Genomic DNA, 21,400 nt, shown 5'->3' on the forward strand with positions numbered 1-21,400 from the left:
CAGCAAGTGTGAGGCACCCCAGGCAGCCGGGGCTCTGTCACCCGCCCCAGTTGTCCTGGAGACCAAAGTGGCACCGGAAGCGGCGCGCAAGAAATGACGCACAAGCGCGTGCGACCGGCCCCGCGGCTGCGCGGGCGAGCAAGTTCCGCGGCCGGGGCGTCCCGGCCCCGGGCTTTGGTACCGTGCGGGAGACAGCCCCCCGCAACGGGCGCGGCGTGGAGAAAGCCGGGGGCGGGCGCAGGATGAAGGACGCTGGGCCACAGCTTGTCCGCTCCCCTAACACTAACCCTATCCCGAAGCGCTCTTCCGCTGTCCGGGAACGCAGTCCTGGGCCCTGCTCTCCGCCCGCGGACCTCAGGGACAGGCCTCACGACACGCGAACGCTCAGGTCTTACAGCATCAGTCGGCCCGCGTAGTCGGGGAAACACGGGGCACGACCAGAGGCGGGGCGCTCGCGGATTGGCGGGCCCCACGGTGATGGACGGCACGGGCAGCCTGGTGATTGGCGGAGGCGGCAGGGGCGGGGCGCGCGGGCTGGGGAGGGAGGCGGGCGGGCCCCTAGGTGATGGACGGAGCGGGCACCTTGGTGATTGGCTGGAGGCAGCACGCGGAGAGGGGCGGGGTGGTGCGCGCGGATTGGCGGGAGGCGGCCGGCGGCGCGCGGCTCGGTGAGTGAGGTCCCGCGTCCTCGGGCCCGCGTGGCGGCGGTGGCGGGACTGGGGTTCCGAGTCCGCGCATGGTGACGGCTGGGTGGCTTCTCTTAGAGTCCCTGCTGCCCTCGACAAGCTGAGGTCGGAGCGCGGGCCGGAGCCCCTTCAGGGCTGCGGCCCCGCTCCGCCCGTTTGGGCCGGAAGTCAGTCCGGTTCCTCCCCGGCCCAGAGCCGTGCGGTAAAGCAGGGTATGGGCACCTGGCTGCCGCCCTGAAACCGTGCATGAAAAAGGAGAGACCTGTAGGCCGTCCCACGCGCAGTGTCCGACGGTTTGCATCGGGCTCGTGGTTCAGAGAGCGGCTGAGTGTAGTTCGGGCGGCCGCCAGGAGGCGGGGTCGGGGCTCTGTGCCTTTTGGGCGGCAGTGGGGAGGCGGGATCGGTGCTGTGCCTCTGCCAGGAGGCGGGGACGGAGCTCAGTAAACAGTAAAATGGGAAAAATAGAAGTGCCAGGGGACGGTTTCAGTTGGAGAAGGTGAGGCGTGAGCAAAGACGGAGAACAGGGAATGGGGAGCCAGCGAGTCTGCACCTGTAGGCAGTGGAGAGAGAAGAGGTGGGGCAGATGTCAGTGAGGGCTTGGGGTTTTAGTCTCTGATATGGGGAGCCTTTTGAGCAGAGGATTGACAGATTTATATTTGGTTTTATTTAAAATAGGCTTATTATTTTATGACAGACTTATGTGATAATAGGCTGCCCTCATGCCCTGAGATAGAGCAGGTGCAGGGGAGCAAGATGGGGACAGAAGGCCTGGAATCTGGGACCCTGGTTAGTTGTGCAGGTGGAGATGTGAGGCAGACAGTGGTTGCCTGGGTGGGTTTGGAGAGCTCTGGGTGGGAGAAACATTTCCTACCTCCCCTTTCTGGATGAGGATTACGAGGCGCACTTTGGTTTCCAGCACAGCTGACTTCCGAGATGCCGTCCTGAGCCATGTATGATGTGGGTGGCAGCTCTTCCCTCTGCTCCCAGTGCCTGTGGGTGCAGTGGAGACACATCAAGGTGGGCAGGGGTTGCAGGAACATGTCTGTGTTTTCGCAGTGACTGACTCCTTGGCGTGAGCACCCTGGTCTGGACGCATCTAGCACGGCCATGTTCTCTGAGCAGGCTGCCCAGAGGGCCCACACTCTGCTCTCCCCGCCATCAGCCAGCAATGCCACCTTTGCCCGCGTGCCTGTGTCCACATACACCAACTCCTCGCAGCCCTTCCGGCTGGGGGAGCGCAGCTTCAGCCGGCAGTATGCCCACATTTATGCCACCCGCCTCGTCCAAATGAGGCCCTTCCTGGTGAGCCGGGCCAAACAGTACTGGGGTAAGTGATGAATTCAGGGCATTGCTTCCTCCCCACCAGCCCAGAAGGTCCCTGGGGTTTTCAGGGACCTGGTAGGGCTGGGACCTTCTTCAGTTTATCCCACTTCCCAGTTATCTTGGGGGAAGTAAAGCTTTTTGTGCCTCAGTGTCTTCTTCAGGTAATCACGAGGATTAGATTAAGGAATTGCTAGGTTTAAAGTGAGGTTTTGTGCTGAGTCTGGGTGAGGTAGGGCTGAGCTCCAGGATAGCAGTGATGATTTCATTGGTGTAGGGATACGTTGTCCTTGTGTTGAGCTCAGGTTGTATGTCCACGTTGTGGCTAGCAAGGGTCTCAGTGTGGCAAGCCAGACACTAGGAGCCAGGGTCCGTGAAGACACCCACTGCCTCTCTAGGAGTTTTCTGTGTGCTCACTGATGTCTGCCTGTGGGTCTGCTCCTCTGTACCTTCCTTGTTGGTTGGGCCTGAGTCGCCCGTCCCTTGGGCTCTTCTGTCTTTCCTAATCAAGGGGGCTGGGCGAGGCACGTGTTTTTCTTTTTTCCCCACTTCTTCCGTGCTCTCTTGCATCCCCACCTTCGACTTTTGCTGCCTTGCTCCATTCTTACTGTTTATAAGAGGGGCCTTCCATGTAGTTTTCAACTTCTCTGTAATGTTTTTAAACTGGAATATTCATGGGGGGACCATGTCTTCCTCATTTTTCTTGCCCCCAGCACTGGACTTGGTGGTCCCAGCTCTGGGTGCACACTGGAAGCACCAGGAAGGCTGTGGGGAACAGGCACTCAGGCCCACCCCGTCCTAGCCCAGCCCACTGAGCCGACAGCATCGACTCTGGTTTTATTATAGGCACAAGGAGAACTAGAACAGCATCTCTGTTCCCTCTGCTGCAGGCATGAGTGCTGTCCACCTTTCCTCTGTCACATGACTAGGGTCTCCTTCCTCTGGCTCCCAGTGGCCTTTTCCTTGCTTCCCTTGAAGCTTCCTCCACCCTCCTCAGTCCCTGTGTCATGGCCATTGTCCTGGTACCAAACCCGTCTCTCAGTCACCGTTCCTGCTAGCAAAGCTTCCTGGTGACAGAAAACAGCCACCTTACTCCACCTGCAGACGGGTCAGCAGTTCAGACAGTGGCTGTGGTGAATGGACCTTGGCTGGAGTTGATGCTGGCTTCTCCCAGAATGCCTGACCACCTGCGCGTGCATTCCCCACGTGGCCAGGCTTTCCGACCAGACTTTAGCCTGTCCTGGGACTCGTCTGACTCTCTGGAACTCCTTGAACATGCCAAGCCCCTTCTCACTGTTGGCATCGCCTCCTCCTGGCATGCTCTTGCCCCGTCTTCTGTCGTAACCTCAGCTTATGTGTCCTGTGCTTCAAGAGGCCATAGCAGCCCTCAGGGCTTTCTCGCGCCCTTCTGCCTCAGCTCCGCTGGTTGGGAAGCTCGGGGAAGGTAAAGAGTGGCCTGGGTGTTCACCCTCAGTATGGTGCCTGGCCTGATGCCCGCACGCCATGCAGCTGGACAGCTGTCCTGCCCTCAACACAAGGCTGTGTGGTTCCACCTGGTGCTTAGCTGCACAAGTTAGTACCCTTGGACATGTCACTCAGTCTCCCTGTACCTCCGTTTCCTCAGCCATATGTCAGGACAGTAATGTCTCCTCCGGCGTGTTGTCAGAGTGGAGGAGTTCCACATACCGCTGGGCATGGCCCCCCCCCGGCACTGAGCGAGAGCTGTGCAGACAGGCTCTGGGGTCTCCTGTTTCTGGAGCATTTCTGGTCATCACTGGCGCACTCCTTATCTTGTTTTGAACTACTCACCTCCACGCCCTAGGATATAGATCTGTGGAATGTTCTTGGTTACTCAGGGCAGAAGGGGCTCAGGAAGAGGCTGGCCCTGCATGCACATGACCCCATCGGGTCAGACAGCATTCTGCCCTGGGGCTGAGTCTTTCCTGATAAACCCTCAGGCCTCCTGGGACTTGCACTCCGTCTCCTGCCCAGCGAGCCTGGCAGACGGCGCCTCCCTGATGTTTTCAGGCAGGGCTACGCTGAGACTTGACACGCTTCCTCCTAAGAACCAGTGTCACAGTTAGGTATAAATGACGTAATACTGTTGGTTTCCTGTTTCTCTTTGCTGCAGCAGATGACAAAGCCACAAACTGAGCAGCTTAGGGCCGCAGAAATGTGATCTCAGTTCTGGAGGCCGGGAGTGTGACGTCAGGCGTTGGCAGGGCTGTGCCCTCCGGAGGCTGTCAGGGAGGACCCTTCCTTGCCTCATCCAGTCCCTGTGGCTGCCTGGGCCTCCCGGGCTCATGGCTGCAGCCCTCCAGTCTCTGTCTCCATCTTCATGGTGCCCTCTCTGCTCATCTGCCTTTTTTTAAGGACACAGGATCCAGGGACCCAACCACATCCCAGATCCTTCTGTCCTGGGGCCAAGTCTGCTAGTGGTGGGGGTCCTTGCTCCTGACGGTCTCTTTCTCCTCCAGAGCCCAGGCCCATGGGCTCCATGGCACCGTAAGCCTATTGCAGTGTCCCAGGGTGGGCTGGGAGGGTCGCCCAATCTGAGCTCATACCTGTCACGCCCAGGTGCTGGAATCCAAATAAAGAAGCTGTGTGAGCTACAGCCTGGGGAGAAGTGCTGTGTGGTGGGGACCCTGTTCAAGGCCATGCCACTCCAGCCATCCATCCTACGGGAGATCAGCGAAGAGGTGAGCCAACCGCTCATGCAGGGCTCCCCTTGGACACGTCCTGTGGGCACTGATGGGACCTCCTGCCTTGGACCCAGGGGGTCGGGGATCGGGAGCTGTGGTGCCATCTCACTCATGGGGTGCAGAGCCTTGGTGGCTTCCAGCTCCAAAACCACCTCCCCATCTCCAAATTCCAGCACAACCTGCTCCCCCAGCCCCCACGGAGCAAATACATCCATCCGGACGACGAGCTGATCTTGGAAGATGAGCTGCAGCGCATCAAACTGGAAGGCACCATTGACGTGTCCAAGCTGGTCACAGGTTGGGGGCGGCAGGGGTGGCATGGCCTGTTCACGCAGCTGCTGGCACACCCCTGCATCCCTAGAGCACTGGGTTTGGGTCAGGCAGCAGGTGAGGCCAGGGAGGGGGCCAGCGTTCCTGCCTCTACCCAGAGGCCGTGACCCCGGGAAGCAGACACTTGGTCCCAAGTTCTAGGTGAACTGGCACAGGGGAACTGCTGGTTTTGCACTGTGGGTGACTGGAAGGGGGTGGTACTTGGGCTTCCCTCCTGGTGCCTGACTGCACTACGCTGTGCTTCAGGGACAGTTCTGGCCGTGCTCGGCTCTGTGAGAGACACTGGGAAGTTTCTGGTGGAGGACCACTGCTTTGCAGAGCTCGCTCCGCAGGAGCCGCCACCCGCCCTTGACACAGACAGGTGAGGAGCAGGCACACGGGGCCGGGCCGGTGGTCCTGGGAACCACAGGTGCCAGGCTCCATGTCCCCCGCTCCCCGTGATGGTGGCTGGGGGGTGCAGAGCAGGGACACCTGCCTCCTTGGCACCCAGGAGGACCCCCACTTCTCCCACAGGTTTGTGTTGCTGGTGTCTGGCCTGGGCCTGGGTGGAGGCGGGGGCGAGAGCCTGCTGGGCACCCAGCTGCTGGTGGATGTGGTGACCGGGCAGCTGGGGGATGAGGGGGAGCAGTGCAGTGCCGCGCACGTGTCTCGGGTCATCCTGGCCGGGAACCTCCTGAGCCACAACACCCAGAGCAGAGACTCCATCAACAAGGTACAGCGCCTGCCTGCCTGCATTCAAACTCCTCCTTCCCCTAGGAGAGTCGGGACCCAGGGCTTTGCGTGTCTGGTGGGACGTGCCCTGTGGCACCTCTGCTCCGGCCCCCCTCTGAGGGACCCTCACCACCCCCCACAGTGGGGCCTAACACCTGTGGACTCGTATCCCCAGGCCAAGTACTTAACCAAGAAAACGCAGGCAGCCAGCGTGGAAGCCGTCAAGATGCTGGATGAGATCCTCTTGCAGCTGAGCGTGAGCAAGCTGGGGGCCGGCCAGGCGATGACCCTGGGGTTTCTGAGGCTGCAGCTGGGCACAGGAAGGCGGGCTGGGAGAGGGGTGGGTGGGATCTGGAAGGGCCGCATAGGGAGGGCACCTGGCCTTACAAGCTCCCCTGGCCCTCCCTGTGCCTTTAGGCCTCGGTACCCGTGGATGTGATGCCAGGTGAATTTGACCCAACCAACTACACGCTCCCCCAGCAGCCCCTGCACCCGTGCATGTTCCCACTGGCCACTGCCTACTCCACCCTCCAGCTGGTCACCAATCCCTACCAGGCCACCATTGACGGAGTCAGGTAGCTGCTTGCAGCCACTCCCCAGCTGAGCGCTGGTCTCTTGTCTCAGAGACACTGGGAGGGGAGGGTTGGGTCCAGTGCTGCAGTGGGGCCAGCAGACCCAGTCTCTTAGTCAAAGCTGGCCTGGAACAGTGGCTGTGAAAGCCCAGGGTGAGCCCTGGGCCCTGTGGGGATACAGTTGGTGGCCCCCAGGGTGGGGATCAGCCAAGGTTTGCCTTGCAGATTCCTAGGGACATCAGGACAGAATGTGAGTGACATTTTCCGGTACAGCAGCATGGAGGACCACCTGGAGATCCTGGAGTGGACCCTGCGCGTCCGTCACATCAGCCCCACGGCCCCTGACACGCTAGGTAATGGGCTCTGGGCCAAGGGCGTCCCGACCGGGGCCTGCGTGCTTGGAGGGTGGGCATCATTTGCACCCAGCAGTTCTGCTGTGACTGGTCTAAGGGAAAGTCCAGACTCTTCGCCCTCATTCTGGAAGGTACTCTGGAGCCTTCCCTCATGGTTGAAGGCCACGGGGACTTTATCAGGAGCTAGGGCTGGTCAAAACCCCGCATGCAGCCACAGCCCCACCCAGAAGAGTGAAGGTGGCAGGCACACTCACCTGTCCCCAGGCTTGTGTGGCCATGTCTGGACGCAATTTGGGTATCAAGGCTGGCAGGGCTGCTACCAGCATAGCCTGAGTATGTGTGAGCCAGTGGGTGGTGCTCAGCTAGGAGGGCCCCACCCCGGCAGGGTGTGGTGTGGTGCCCAGAAGCCGCATCCACTGTGGGCCTTCCCCAGGTTGCTACCCCTTCTACAAGACCGACCCGTTCATCTTTCCCGAGTGTCCTCACGTCTACTTCTGTGGGAACACACCCAGCTTTGGCTCTAAAATCTTCCGAGGTAAGTCCTTTCTCCTGGGAGCCCCAGGCCCTGGCCATCATGAGGGGGCAGGGCTTGCAGCAAAGGCTGCACTGGAGTCCTTGGGCCCCGTGGGGTAGGCAGCCTGCCTGGGGGCCAGCTGGCTGAACAGGGACTGAAATGGCCCACACATATGCACCCATGTTTGTGCTCACCCTGGTCAGCATGGCTTTACCCCTGACCGTTGTGCTGGCCTGGGCCCTTCTGTCTGGCGTGAAGGACCTTCCATGGCCAGCACTCCCATGTGCTGATAAGGAACTCCTGTTTGCTTCTGGTGACTTCCATCGGAGGCATGGACCACCCAGAACCTGAAGGGGCGCCCGTGTGGCTTCTCTGCAGGCCCGGAGGACCAGAGGGTGCTGCTGGTGGCTGTCCCAGACTTCAGCAGCACACAGACCGCCTGCCTTGTGAACCTGCGCAGCCTGGCTTGCCAGCCCATCAGCTTCTCAGGCTTCGGGGCTGAGGAGGAGGACCTGGGGAGCCTGGGTCTGGGCCCCTGACCCAGAGTCCCAACCACCCATCCCCTACAGCGTTGGCACCGCAGCAGTGTGTGCTTTGCAATAAAAGCCTGACTGTGCTGGCATTGAGCTCCTATAGACCTGGCACTGGGCCCCTGACCCTCCTGCCCAGGTGCTCAGCAACATGTGTGCCGTGAACTTGCTTTATTGGTGCGGCTGGGCAGGTGGCTGACAAGTGTGCCTGACCCCGACCTGCCATGCCTCTCCTGAGGCTGGCAGGTGGAGCACAAGTGCCTCACAGACCTGGGCTCCTAGATCTTGTGACAGTTGGTGCAGCCTCCTGGCCAGGCCCACACTGCTGGCTGGGGCTTCTATGGCGACGGGGACTTGGATGTTGGCCGACCTGTGCTCAAAAGTCCCCAAAGTTCACTGTGTAGGTCTCGGCTGTGGTGAATGGGAAATCTGGACCCATGACCGTCTCCTCCTCCTCCAATTCTACCACTTCCATCACCTCCTCCTTCTCCTCCTCCTCCTCCTCCTCCTCCTCCTCCTCCTGGGGCCCCAGCTCTGTCCCAAACTCCGTCACCACTTCCGTGTAGGTCTCCGTCTCCAACTCCTCCCAGGCGGCTGTGGTGGTCTCAGGTGGAAAGTGCCAGGGCCCCGGGCTGGAGCTGGGGGCGGGCGAGGGGCTGAAGGTAGGGGAGGGGTTAGGGGGCAGCGTGGTGGCCGGTGCCGGCGCCGCGAGGGTAGTGGGGCCAGCAGTCGCATTGAGGCGCCGGAGCCGCATCTGTTCGCGCATGCGCAGCCGGTACTGCAGGCGGCGGCGCTGCATGCGCCGCTGCTGGGGTGTCATGGGGCGCGAGGGGTCAATGTGCGGGATGGGCCGGTTCCCATTCATGGCCATGATCTCGCGGATGCGCTTCCAGTTGGAGCGGGCCAGTATGAAGTTGCACTGGGTGGCCCCGATGTCATAGTCCACGTTGCAGGTCTTGGCGCTCGGCGTGTAGCCCTCCGCGTGGGCTGTCACGCGGTACTCACCCGGATTCAGGATACGCCAGTAATCGCCACCGCTCGCTACATAGGGAGGATGGGTTCTGCTGCCCAGGACTTCCCTATATTCCCAGCTTCCAGCCCTTCTCTCTGAGATGCTCCCCCCAAACTCCCAGCCCACCCTGTGCCCAGGGCAGACCCTCTGGTGGGAAGGCAGGGAATCAGGGATCTGCCGGGAAGGCCTGGGCTTGCCTCCCCTCGGCCATGCGGATCTCCTTGCCGGTAGCCGTATGCAGACAAGGTACCTGTCTTCACGCCGTGGTTGATGCCACTCACGGAGATGGTGGCATTGGCGATGGGGATGCCCTGCTCATCTGTTACAACCCCCTTGATGCCACGGTGAACCTGCAGAAGGAGGCAACGGCGGATGTCCACGTGGAGGCCCCACACGCAGCCCCACAGCTCCCCTGTCCTGTCCGGTCCCTCTGGGCAGGCATTCCCCGAGACCCCCAGCCCTAGTCCCACCTCTTCCCACATGCTGCCCCGCCCCCACCTGCTCCATGAAGGTGAGCAGGGCCTCCTTGTTGTTCTCCCACTCCTGGGGCAGCTCACTCTCGTGAGGGAACTTGTCGCAGCCCAGGTAAATGGAGAGCTCCAGGCAGTTGGTGTGCAGGTAGCTGAAGTCATTGATAGCTGCACGGGGGGCAAACACAGAACTGCAGTCAACCCTGCCCACACCCACACCCCCGACACACGCCTGGCCTCAGCCTCTCCCAGGCTGACTTACTCCCAGACCGGGGATTCCACTTGGCCCCGTTGACAATGCCCATGCCGCTGGTGTAGTCCTGTGCCTGGCAGCCTCCCCGGTAGGGCTCGGTCATGGTGAGGTGGGCAGAGGCATAGGAGATGGCCAGCCAGCGGAATATGGCGTGGTCTGGGGTCTCCTGGGCCTCAGACACCTCATCCTCATCTTCTCCCCTGGCAGCTGCCATGGCCGCAGCCAGCAGCTGCTCCTGAGTGGGTGTCCGGGCCATGTCGTAGGGGTAGGACACAAGCCGTTCCCCACCGTTCAGGTTCGCCCCCAGCACGAAGGGGTTCTTCTCCATCCATGCAATGATGGCCCGGACCTCTGTGGACACCTGAGGGTGGCCGGGCATGATGTCTGAGCTGTAGCCTCCATACCCTCCTTGCAGAACCCCTGCCAGTATTCATGATCCTCTGTCCACCCCCCTCCCCGGCCTGTGCAGGCTGTCACCCATCAGCCCACAGCTCAGGACCCCAGGGTCCGGGCTGCTCCCCCTGGCCTCACCGTGGCGTCTGGGGAGAGGTAGCGTTCAGGAATGGGCAGGTTATTGTTGGGGACCCGGTAGGGGACCCATTTTCTCTCCTCTGCTCCCCAGAGCACAGAGTTGAGATCTGGGAAGTCTTCATAGATGTCAAAGCCCTCCTCAGTCCACAGCCCCATCGCCCAGTTCCCAAACTCCGAGCCCTGGAAGAACCGGTGGGTGTGGTGTCATCCCGGCCCCGCCCTATCTCTCCTGCCCAGCCCCACTGCCCCACCAGCCAACCCAGCTTCTAGCCCCCACCGCCCCGCCCCCCACCCACCATCTGCGCTGCCACCTCGTAGCCATCCGGGTTCAGCGAGGGCACCAGGTGGATGCGTGTGTCCTGCACCAGGCTGCGCACGCGGGGATTCCCATCTCGGTACTCGCGGCAAAGGTACTGCATGAGAAGCAGCAGCAGCTCTCGGCCCAGCACCTCGTTGCCGTGGATCCCGGCCGTGTATCGGAACTCGGGCTCCCCTGCAAGGGCAGGAGCCTCAGCAACCACAGGGCTTCCTGAGGCCCTGGGGGATCTGAGGAAGGACCCAGACCGGCTCACTCCCTGGGGGATGGGGGCAGATAGGGCTTATTGGCCCCAGCAAGGCACACTGGGACCCCAGAAATGTTCCAAAGACAGGCAGAGGACCAGCTGTAGTGCCAGGGCCTGGCCTCGAATACTTGCCAGGGAGGGCCAAGCCTCCAGGGGTCTACAGAGCCCTCACCCAGCTCGTGATCCCCAGGGTTGTCCGAGATCTCCATGGCATAGATCTTGAGCCCGCGTGAGCTCTTCCCCAAGCTGTATGTGCGGGTGATAGTGGGGCACTCCTCGTTCACCAACTTCATCAGCTGGGCTCGGGAGAGGACAGAGAGTTAGGAAGCGCCCCCCCCCCGCTCCCACCACCATGCACAGTGGCGGTCCAGGATGCGGGGAGGGCCAGGCCTCTCCACTGCCCAGGTCAGCTCAAGGGGAAGGCATCTGTGATAGGAGTGGCCCCCGCAGGCAAGCCCAGGCCCTCTCCAGTCCTAGCATCAGAGGGAGGGGCCACCAGCTGATGGCCAGGCAGCATCAGTCTCAAGCAAGCCGTGTCTGGGATGGGAGCACTGGACACAAGCTCCCCCGTTAGCCCTGAGCCTGGGAACAAGCACCCCACCTGCCGCATGTCCTTATAGCTGTGGTGCCGGAAATCCAGGTTGTCAGTGGTCACGACCTCATTCTGTGTGTAGTAGCTGTGGACAGCTGCGGGGTGGGGGTGGGGGACAGGCAGGGCTCTGAGCTGTGCCAGCCGGCCCCCAGGTGGCCCAAGCCACCCCCTCTGAGCCCAGCTGGCCCCCTGCACTCACGGGACATGGGACACCCGAGCACCTCCAGGCGCATGCACAGGCTTCCGTTCCAGGTGAGCGGGTAGATGCGGATGAAGCGGGCCACCACCGGCTCCGGGAGCTCGCTCAGCACTGGCGTGTCCTTGTCCACGTTCCCATGGAAGGTCTGGGGAGAGGCCAGCCTCAGAGTAGCCCCCCACCCCTGCCAAGAGCGCACCCTCAGCCCAGAGGACACGGGCAGAGCCAAGAGCTTGAGAGCGCACCATTTCCTCATAGCCATTGGTGTACATCATCCACGTCTGGCTGTCATTGCTGAAGCCCACGAAGAAGGAGGTCACAAAGTCGTCACTGGGGAGCAGATGGCAGTCAGGGCAAGGCTTCTCTCCCTGCCTCAGGTCCCAGGCACTCAGGATCCAAAGCCCGTTCTTTGGGACCCAAGAATTTGAGGGGTGCCTGGGTGGCTCAGTTGGTTAAGTGTCTGACTTTGGCTCAGGTCATGATCTCACGGTTCGTGGGTTCGAGCCCTGTGTCGGGCTCTGGGCTGACAGCCAGCTCAGAGCCTGGAGGCTGTTTCCAATTCTGTGTCTCCCTCTCTCTCTGACACCCCCCCCAACCCCTCTCTCTCTCAGAAATAAATTTTTAAAAAACATTTAAAATTTTTTTAGAAAAAGAACTTAAGAGCTATCAGGGATGTATGATGCTCGAACATGGAGTTGAGGGTGGCTCCCATGCCCGCTACATGCCATGGAGGGGTGATTGGGGACGGGGCCCCTAAATGGCCCCCTGGAATGTCCTGAACAGGATGCAGACCTGTGTCTGCCATCCACCCCTCACGTACTGGATGCTGGAGTCACGGCCCTGGGTGATGACACCTGTGAACTTGGTGGTCCTTCTGGTGTCTACTTCGATCCACTGGGTCTGAGCTTCGTCCTCGGCACACCACGCCCCGTCATAGTAGTCGTCCTCGGTGGCACCGGCCTGTTGGGGGCAGTGGGGAGAATGAGCTGGTACAAGAACACCCTGCCCAGCCGCAAGGCCGGCCCATCCCAATACCCACCTGAATGTTGAGCCGGCCGCGCTGTGGCCCCAGGCCGTGGCGCAGCATGGAGGAGGCCCGGATCTGGTTGTCCTCAACGCGATGGGACTCCATCCCGATGGGGGGACACTCTAGGGACATGGCACCCGAAGGCTGGTGGCCCACTGGGTCCATCACTCCCTCCACCAAACCCAGAACAAGGAGCCCAGAGCCCACCCCCCTTACATCAGGGGGCAACAGTCAGGTAGCTCCACCCCAACCTGTGCTTTCCCTGCCTGGGACTCAGCTTCCTCATCTGGAGAATGGGCAAATGATGCCAAGTCTGAAAGGCCATGCGGCTCACATGAAACCACAGGCGACAACCACCCCAGAGCTTAGCCACTCACAGACATCATCTGTATCAGGGCCTTGTGCTGAGAGTTCTATCCTCTGGACTTAATCCCAGGGCAGAGATACTCTAGGACCTCTCCCTTCTGGGCCCCAAGAATTTAAGAGCAAGAAAGAGTTCTGGAGGCCTGAAGCATCATCAGGAAACACATTGCAACCCACATGTGGCTTTGGGTCTTTTGCCCCACCACCTTTACCCTGCTGCTGCTGCAGGGACCCCAGCCCCCATACCCACCTCCCAGCACTCTCATACAACTCTAGCCCCCCAGTCTACCCTCCAGTCCACACACCCGTCCACAGCCCCCACAGCCTCCAGACCCCTCACTCACTGACTCTTTCTGTTGGAGCCCACTCCTCCTCCAGCTCCTCACCCTTCCGGGGCCCTGAGGGCAACACGGGGAGGAAGTGAGCCACTTGCTCTCCTACAGGGAGCCCAGCTGTGTGGGTCCAGTCCCCAGACACACACCTTTGTGGTCCTTGCCCTTCTCCACAGCCCATTTGTCATCTGTCTCCTCCTCCTTAGGGCCGCCTCCCTCCTTTTTGGGTTTCTCTGAATGGTGGAATGTGGAAGAAGCCTGTCATCTTAGCCCTGGGCTCCAGGGGGCAGGGATGCAGGGGTGAGGGGGCTGGGGTGGGGGTGAAGCCTGCACTGGGGGGTTGGGGTGGGGATCAGGCCTGCATTGGGGGCTGAGGTAGGGGATGAAGCTGCTACTGGAAGCTGGGCAGTGGGGAGTCAGGCCTGCACTGGGGGCTGGGCTGGGGTGGGATTCAGGTCTGCACTGGGGCAGGGAGCTGGGGGTGGAGGTCAGGCCTGCACTGAGGGCAGGGGGCTGGGGCTGGAGTTAGGCCTGCCCTGGAGGCTGGGGGCTGGGGTGGGGGTTAGGCCTGCACTGGGGGCTGGGGGCTGGGGCGGGGGTCAGGCCTGCACTGGGGGCTGGGGGCTGGGGTGGGGGTCAGGCCTGCACTGGTGGCAGGGAGCTGAGGGTAGGGTGAGGCCTCACTGGATGTTGGGCTGGGGTGGGGGTCAGGCCTGCACTGGTGGCAGGGAGCTGAGGGTAGGGTGAGGCCTCACTGGATGTTGGGCTGAGGTGGAGGTGAGGCCTGTACTGGGGGCAGGGCTGGGGGTGGGAATAGCTTGATTTCACTCACTCAGCTTCTCTTTCTCTTCATCTGTCTCCAGCTCAGTATCAGGTTTTCTGGGTCTGGGAGGCCCAAAGTAATAGTCCACTGTGGGGAGGGAGAGCCTTGCTGAGGTGGCCCAGGTGCTGCCCCTGGGGCCCCCACTATGAGCCAGAGACTGGGCAGGAGGGAGAGTGAGATGAAGAAGTGGGGTCAGCGTGGGCCTTTAGGCAGAGGTGAGAAGGGAGGGGCCCCTGAGGGGAGGCCAGCTAGTCACAGATAGAATGGGCAAGACCCTGGAAAGTCACCAGCCTGGCCTGGGGAAAGTGGGCCAAGGCTCAGCAGGGGGCGGGACACACACAGGACCCGCCTCAAGTGACACCTGACACCTGTGGCCAGGAGGGGGCGGACTTGAGTGAAAGCCGAGTTGGAGTCAAGTGTCAGAGAGACTGTCCGGAACGTGGGGGCAAGGCAAGGGCAGGGACTGCTCAGGCCCCCACAGACATGGACCCCAGAGAGGGAGGAAGGGGCTGGAATCCTGAGAGGTGAGCGGCCTACAGGATGGGAGCAAGGGACAAAGAGCGAAGCCCCTGGGGCCCTGGAGGGACCAGCCCAAGGGAAGAGAGCAGATTGGGCTGGGGGGGTGGGGGGGGCACGGAGGGGAAGAGTGGCAGGCCGTTGGGGGTTGGAACCAGGGGTGTGGAGGGCAGGGCACTCACTGTCATCATAGTGGGGGATCAAGTAGCCATCCCCGTAGTCGGGAGGCAGCGGGGGCGGCAGCGGCTTCAGAGGGGGCTCTGTGGAGATGGGAGGCAGGGGTGGGTCCAGAGCCCCCCAGCCCCGTGCCTGGCTCCCGTCTTGCCCATCCCCCCGCCCCTGGCTGCCCCCATCCTACCGATCCTCTCCTCGGGGGTCTCGAGCCCCAGCCCAGCTGGCTCAGCCTTCTCCTCAGGGCGCTCAGGCCATGGCCGGTCGGGCCTCCTCCTGGGGGGTGGCCGGGGCTGCTTCTGCCGCCGGATGTACTCAACTGAGGGGTAGGGTGGGCTTTGAGCCAGTCCAAGACCCTCCCCCAACTCCAGATAGCAATGGGGCTGGGAGGGACCCTGGTGAACTGACCATCAGTGGGTACCCGGGCCAGGGATCACGGTCTGGATGAGGGCAGTGGGGAGCCTACTCACAATCCTCGTAGTCCTCCCTCTCTATCTGGTCATTGTAGTCCAGCGTGGGCGGCTCCGTCTCCTCCTCTGGAGGAGATGCTCGTGAGTGCCTTGCTGAGGACACTCACCAATGCCCCTACTTGGGGCCCACCCTGGAAACCCAGCCGGCTAAGGCAATCAGTCCCCCAAGCCCAAGTGGGTATCCCCGACTCACCAGACTGGCGCTCCAAAACCGTTTCTCCTCCCGGACGTGGCCAAGGACTTGGGAGGGCCCCATCTACAACACAAACCCCAGAAGGAGGTGGATGGGAAGCCTGCCCAGAGCCCTCGCTGTACATGGAGCAAGACATGGGCCCTGCTGATAGCTCCCGATGCCTGAGATGGCTCCCAGGAGCCCTGAGCTGCTCTGGCTTTCGCCACCCTGCTGGTACTGCCCCCAACCCATGACCAGAGAGCTGGATGGCTTTCCAGGGAGCCCAGGCCCTGCTGTTTGGCCCAATAACACTCAGGAGGATGGCTCTGGTGGGGTCCAGGGGACAGATCCCAAGACAGTAGATGGTAAAGCCCGTCCAAGAGCCCGGGGGCAGTGGGGAGGGAAACAGCTGCACTAAGGGAGCTCCCACCGAGCCCACCCTGTCCAAGCAGCCCTCGGGATCTCCAAGAAGCAGAGGCCCAGGGACGCCACTTCCCCAGTAGCCTGGCAGGTCAAAGCCCCACAATCCCAGGAGGGGCCCGTACACACCTCCCTCCTGGGGCAGCATCTCGGGGCCAGGGCTGGGAGGCAGGGGCAATGGCCACCATGGGGTTTCTGAGGGGGTCGGGGCAGGGGGCCTCTTCCCAGACAAGGGCTTCTTGGTGGCCTTGGGTGGCTTCTCCTTGGGCTTCTTGGTGGCCTTGGGTGGCTTCTCCTTGGGCTTTTTGGTGGCCTTGGGTGGCTTCTCCTTGGGCTTCTTGGTGGTCTTGGGTGGCTTCTCCTTGGGCTTCTTAGGTGGCCTGAGGGGCCCCTCCAGGGGCTGCTTGGTGGCCTTGGGGCCTTTGTCCTTCTTCCCTTTCTTCCCTTTGTCTTTGGCTTTTTCCGGAGGTGCTGTCGTAAATGCAGATTGAGATAAAATCAATGGAGAACTCACTCTATACCCCACGTGGCCGCCCCAAGGTGCCCACCATGCGCACAAAGGGGCTCCTGTTGGTCCTGTTTCTTGGACTGGGAAACTGAGGGGTTAAGTCTCTTGCCCTCGTGGCAGAGCTGGGATTGGAACCCATGCCTTCCATCCACAAGTCTCTGCCGCCAACACCATATCTTGGCCCAGGGAGGCCCTCACCCTCCCACCTGCCAAACTCAACAGAGGACACTCATCATCCTCTTCTCCCCACCATGTCCACTCAGGGAGTGTTACACTGTGCCGGGCCTGAAAGGGGCAGAGATGTGACTCAGCCATCCAGGCCTGGGGGGTGGTCCAGCCTAAAGTGGGGAGGAGGTCTCATCCCCGCCAGCTGTCACACGCACTAAAAGGCCTAGGCCTGGGGCCTCCCTGAAGTTCCCTGCAGGGGCAAGAAAAGCTTCAGAAAAAAGGGCCACTCATGCCCCTTCGAGCTGAGGTAGGTAGGAAGCTATAACCAATAGGGGATCCTGGGGCCACACAGAGAGCAGAGGAATAGGCAGGCCCTCCAGCTCTCTCAGAGCCCATGGAGGAAGTGGGAGCAGGGCAGGGGGCTGTCGGTGGGAATCCCCAGGCCCCCAGCAAATGCTGTGAAGGACTTAATGGGAGACAGTGGCCACAAGGCCTAAACGCAGAAACATTTACAAAACGCACACAGTCAGGAGAAACAGGGCTGCCACAGCGGCATCCGAGAGGCCAGGACAGTGAGTCCGGAATGCGAAGTAGAGGGGGGGGAGGCCATGTCCTAGGACCCGCCCCCCAAGGGGTGGGGAAGGAGCCAGGAAAGATCTAGAAGGAGACCCAGGGAGGGGCGGCTGACCTCAGGAATCACGGATGGTGCCCCAGAGTCTCCTGGGAGAAGGAGATCAACAGGACCCTTGGCCCCTCGGGAAAGCCACCACAAACAGCTGAGATTTACTGACAACTGATTACATAAGAGGCCCAGAGCTGGCCACCCTGGTGATGCACTACCTCATCTAAGTCACACGGCGGTGGAAACCACTCTGCCCGCTACTCCTGGCTGCCTTGCCAGGAGGGGTCATCGCAGCCCCCTCACCTGCCTCTGTGTTCCTGGAATGTGGGAGGCCTCCCAAGGAAAGCCTGGGACTCTGGCGGTGGCGCAGGCACAGCCAGGGTGTGCTACAAACAGGCCAGACTAGGGCATTAGGGCAGTTCACAGGACAGACTTGGGGAGGGGGCAGCAAGGTCCCCAGGGGGCTCAATCCTAATCCCTCTGGGGGCTGGGGGTGAGGGACCCGAGGACCCAAACCCCTAGGCAGCAGACTTGCGGGATGTGCCTCCATGCCCAGAGGGCTGCAAGCCAGCACTGACCTCTGCCTGGCACCGTGTCGCGCCAGGCATCTGGGCTGTCTTGTGCCTTCCAGAGGCATTCCTCACGCCGGGCAGGCTGGACAGCAGCCAAAGCCCTGCCGGGGGCCTGCCATTCTCACCTGAGGGGCAGGGCGCCCCGAGGTCCCCCATCACTCTTGAGGGCCTCCCCCAGGCGCGACCCCGGGGGTCTTACCCTCTTTGGAGCGCTCCCCCGGCTTGCCCCCCGTCTGGGCTTTGCGGACACGCGGGGTGGGCTCCGGAGGCGGCGGGGCCTCCAAATCGTCCTCCCGGGTCTCTGCCTCCAGCTCCGACAGGAAGCCCTCGAGGAACTCCTCGATCTCGTCGTCGGTCAGCACCGTCTGCGGGCGCCCCCCGGGGCACAGCGCCAGCAGCGCGAGAAGGCAGCCGAGCAGGGGCGCCCCGCGCACGACCGCCATGGCGGGGGCTCGCGTGGGGGCCGGAGGCGCGGGGGTCTCCGGGGTGGGCCGGGCGGCGGATCAGAGGTGGTCGGGGGCCTCCGAGTTGCTGCTGGCAGCTGGGAGCTCCGGCCCCGCGTGGCGCGCTCCCGCGCGGACCTCCTCTCCAAAGCTCCAGTGGCGGCCGGGGCGGGGGCGCTGGGGCTTCCGGAGCCGGCTCCCCCCACCCATGGGGAAGGAGGAGGAGGAGGAGGAGGAGGAGCCGGGCGTGGACTGAGGGGCTGCGGAGGCGGGCGGGGTGCGGTGGGGCGGGGGGGTGGAGGGGGGAAGGCCGGCGGCGAGCTGTCCCGGCGCGCCGCGCGCTTGGCACTTTCCGAAGTGGTAACTGGGGCCGCCGTCCCGGGACCAAGGCCTGTGCCTTGGAAGGAGGGCCTGGGGTGGGGGTGGGGGTGGGGGTGGGGGGGTGGGGGGGGGTGGAGGGAGGTCTCACGGGCGCGCAGGTCTGAGGGGTCAGATGCCACACCTCCGCGCCGGAACTGGCTGGGACCTGGAGGCGAGGAGCCGGCACCCGGCCCGCTGGAGGGGGTCCGGAACCCTGACGGCAGAGCCCAGCCATGGCCTCTGGCCCTCGGGACCCTCCCAATCTCAGAGCCAGCCCAGCCTTCCCTCTCTCTGGAGGCTGGGCCTGCAGCTCTGCCCACTGTCACAGCTTTCATTCAGACGGCTAACTTCCCGGGCTTACGGGCCCTGTGCTGGTTCCCGGGAGGGGTGGTGCTTCGGGGCCTCACTAGTGGGAGGCAGGTGCAGAACTGCCCTGGGTGCCGGCCAACTGCTCTGCTGGGGGTAGGGGGTCTCCAGGTAACACCCCCTCCCCCAGCTCCTGGCCCACAAGGGGGCAGAGATGCAGTAGGGAGGAAGCAGAGTCCTTTCAAATTTTATTAACTTACGTGTATAATTCCCAGGAATGGGGCTCCGCACTCCCACAGTGATTTCCATACAAGGTCAAGGGTCTCTTGCCCACTCATACCTCCTGGAGGCCAAGGGGTTGCATAGGTCCCACAGCCCACTTATCTGGCCTCTCCTGAAAATGGTGCAGCTGCAGGTTAAGACAGATTAGATCAAGGGATGATTTTAGGGGCAGTCCCTGTGACCCAAACTGCATGTGGAAGATGTGGGGGCCATGAAGGTGAAATAAACCAGGTGCCACCGCCGAGGGGCCAGCAGGGAGAGAGGATGTGTGCCTTCAAGCAGTCACGGGGCACTGACAGGGGAGGCACTAATGGCTGTGGGCAGGTCCTCTCCCTGACAGTTTCTTTCACTGTTTCCTGCAGGGAACATTGCCTCCCCTCTGGACATACACTGCTTCTCCACCAGCTCAGATCCCAGTATGGACAAACAGCCATTTCCCTCGTTCTTCTCACCAGAACCTGCTTTTTAAAAACTGTTTACAGTAGCTCCAGCCACTGCATAGACCTGGGGGCACATATATCAGGGAGTCAGAGAATGTCAGGATCAGTCCATGATATCTGCATGGATGCCAGGAAAGATCAGAGAATCCCACAGTAGATTGTGTCTGTCACGGGTTCAGGCATAGGAAGTTATCACGTGGCAGGCCTGGTGTTTCCATAGGCTTCTAGAAGGGCAAATGTTGGCTGGCCCAAATGGGCATCACACCTGTGGCCAGAGCTCCTAGAGCAGAAGACATGCAGAAGCACAAAGAGACTCCACAGTCAAGTGTAGCAGCAGTGAGCCCCGAGCCACGATTGTCTGTGAGGGTTTGGCCCCATGAGGTCATTGGGAAAACCCAGGAGGCCCCCAGGTGATCACCGGGCAGTGTGGAGCTTGAACTAAAGGGAAAGAGTATGAGCCTGTCAGGAAGCCCTGGGCCTCCACAGACAGCTGTGGCCAGCCTGAGGGACACTGTGGGGGCTACTGGTTCAGCCTGGGGTGGGGCAGAAGCGCTGCATGTCTCCTTCTCAAGGCCTTTCCTTTGCTTCTCACAGGCCCACCCTGGTTCATGCTTAAAAGGGCAGTGGGACCGTGTCGGGAACTGGTCTCCGGGTCCAATCCCAACTCTGCCCTCCCGGCCATCTGACGGCACCCACAGCTCCCCAGCTTCAAGGTTCAAATGGAGCAGGGCTGTGCACGTGCTGTGCCTGGCACCAATGTCAGCACTGACGACATGCCGGCTCCCAGCTCCTGTCATGTCCCTTCAGAGAGCAAGGCCACCCACCTGAGCCCCCAGCCAGGCCTCCTGTCCCTCCTGACCCTGCACAGACTTGCCCTGTCACATGTCCCAAGGCTGGTCCTGGTGGCAGAAGGGATGAAGCAAGCTCTTACCCGCAAATGTGCTCTGCGAGCCTCTGAATCACCATTCTTGAAACTTTGTCTTGGAATTTGCTCTGTCGGCCCCCAGTTGAGTGTGTCCAGCAGGGAGACTCAAGGCTGGGGTTGAGGGGGTGGAGGTCTGAGGAACGTCACTTCCCTGGGAATGTTCCTGAGTTTAGCTGGCTCACACATGGATCAGATTTGGGCCCGGCATTCTCTGCCAGGGAAAAGAGAAACCATAAAAAAAAAAAAAAAAATCAGAAAGGAATAGAAAGAAACTTTTCCTCAGCCACAGTGAGTCACCAACAGGAACATGAGCAAAAAGCCTCGTGGGGAGCTGGGCGGGTGGGGCAGGGAGTCAGGGGCTCCCTGCCCCCAAGCGTCTGGCCAGGTGGAAAGGAGGGGTGAGTGCCCTCCATGCCAGGCCAGTACCCTCCAATCTCGCTCAGTGGGCAGGGCTGGGACCCCACTTAGCTTTAAGACTCACACCCAGGAAATCCCTAGACCTGGGCCCAGGTTCCGCCTGGGGGCAGGAAGGCAGCCCCAGGGCCAGTTAGGATACCCCAGTCTGCTGAGGAGCCACAACTAGGCCAAACTCCCCAAGGGCAGCACAAGGCAGATCTGGAGGATGGGAAGCTCACGGCCTCCTGTGGCTGCCACCCACCCTTCCAAGGTCCAGTGCCCCTGCTACTGGGTGGGGCATCTGTATCCATGTCCAGGGGCTCTCATGAGCTAGCTTGGGGGTCTACTGGGCACCCTGGCTTCCGCACCCCCATGTCCAGCTTTCTACAAGAGACCCAAGCCTTCCCCTCATTCCCAGGGAGGGTCTGCCCAAGAGGCCACAGCAGGACTGGGCTTGACAGGGAGGAGAGTGACATGACCTTGGGGGAACTACCCTCACTGCCTCTGGAGAGAGAAAAGAGAGTTCTCAGGGGCCTATGGGCTGGGTGGGGGGGGGGGCGAGGAGCTCCCCTGCAGACACGTGAGGGTGAGGCCAGGGATGCCCACGGATGCAGGTGTGGCCGGGCTGGAGCCAGTTCCGTGTGGCCCATGGGCTGCCGCACTCCGCTGAGGGCTACTGAGAAAGAACCACACCTCAAGGGCTGCCAGCCAGGGTAGGTCCTCAGGAGAGAGAGCTGGCAAGGTGCCCC

At 61.7% G+C, this 21,400-nt stretch overlaps 2 protein-coding genes across 5 annotated transcripts; one reads left to right on the forward strand and one right to left on the reverse strand.

Moving 5' to 3' along the window:
- Positions 1–418: 418 nt before the first annotated feature.
- On the forward strand, positions 419–7,810 carry POLD2 (DNA polymerase delta 2, accessory subunit). Of its 4 annotated transcripts, none has more exons than XM_039242985.1 (11): positions 419–498; positions 1,743–2,013; positions 4,584–4,705; positions 4,882–5,005; positions 5,285–5,399; positions 5,552–5,750; positions 5,925–6,005; positions 6,167–6,324; positions 6,547–6,674; positions 7,108–7,209; positions 7,567–7,810. In XM_039242985.1, exons 2-11 carry the CDS (start codon positions 1,794–1,796, stop codon positions 7,725–7,727), a joined length of 1,410 nt encoding a protein of 469 aa, XP_039098916.1. In that variant the 5' UTR covers positions 419–498; positions 1,743–1,793; the 3' UTR covers positions 7,728–7,810. The 4 variants fall into 4 exon arrangements, with proteins under 4 accessions (XP_039098916.1, XP_039098915.1, XP_039098917.1 ...); XM_039242984.1 differs by lacking the exon at positions 419–498 and adding an exon at positions 616–668; XM_039242986.1 differs by lacking the exon at positions 419–498 and adding an exon at positions 702–898.
- Positions 7,811–7,874: 64 nt separating this feature from the next.
- Positions 7,875–18,151, reverse strand: AEBP1 (AE binding protein 1). The gene is made up of 21 exons (XM_039242982.1): positions 17,699–18,151; positions 15,759–16,100; positions 15,231–15,293; positions 15,038–15,103; positions 14,755–14,886; positions 14,579–14,656; positions 13,890–13,967; positions 13,207–13,290; positions 13,070–13,123; positions 12,375–12,484; positions 12,156–12,295; positions 11,581–11,665; positions 11,339–11,483; positions 11,149–11,234; positions 10,720–10,843; positions 10,281–10,477; positions 9,985–10,164; positions 9,463–9,814; positions 9,229–9,368; positions 8,981–9,080; positions 7,875–8,759 (listed from the first exon to the last, which is right to left on the reverse strand). Exons 1-21 carry the CDS (start codon positions 17,940–17,942, stop codon positions 8,095–8,097), a joined length of 3,465 nt encoding a protein of 1,154 aa, XP_039098913.1. The 5' UTR covers positions 17,943–18,151; the 3' UTR covers positions 7,875–8,094.
- Between the last annotated feature and the right edge of the window lie 3,249 nt (positions 18,152–21,400).

Source organism: Hyaena hyaena, unplaced genomic scaffold, assembly GCF_003009895.1.
Source record: "Hyaena hyaena isolate Hyena2069 unplaced genomic scaffold, ASM300989v1 scaffold_218, whole genome shotgun sequence".
Taxonomy (NCBI): domain Eukaryota; kingdom Metazoa; phylum Chordata; class Mammalia; order Carnivora; family Hyaenidae; genus Hyaena; species Hyaena hyaena.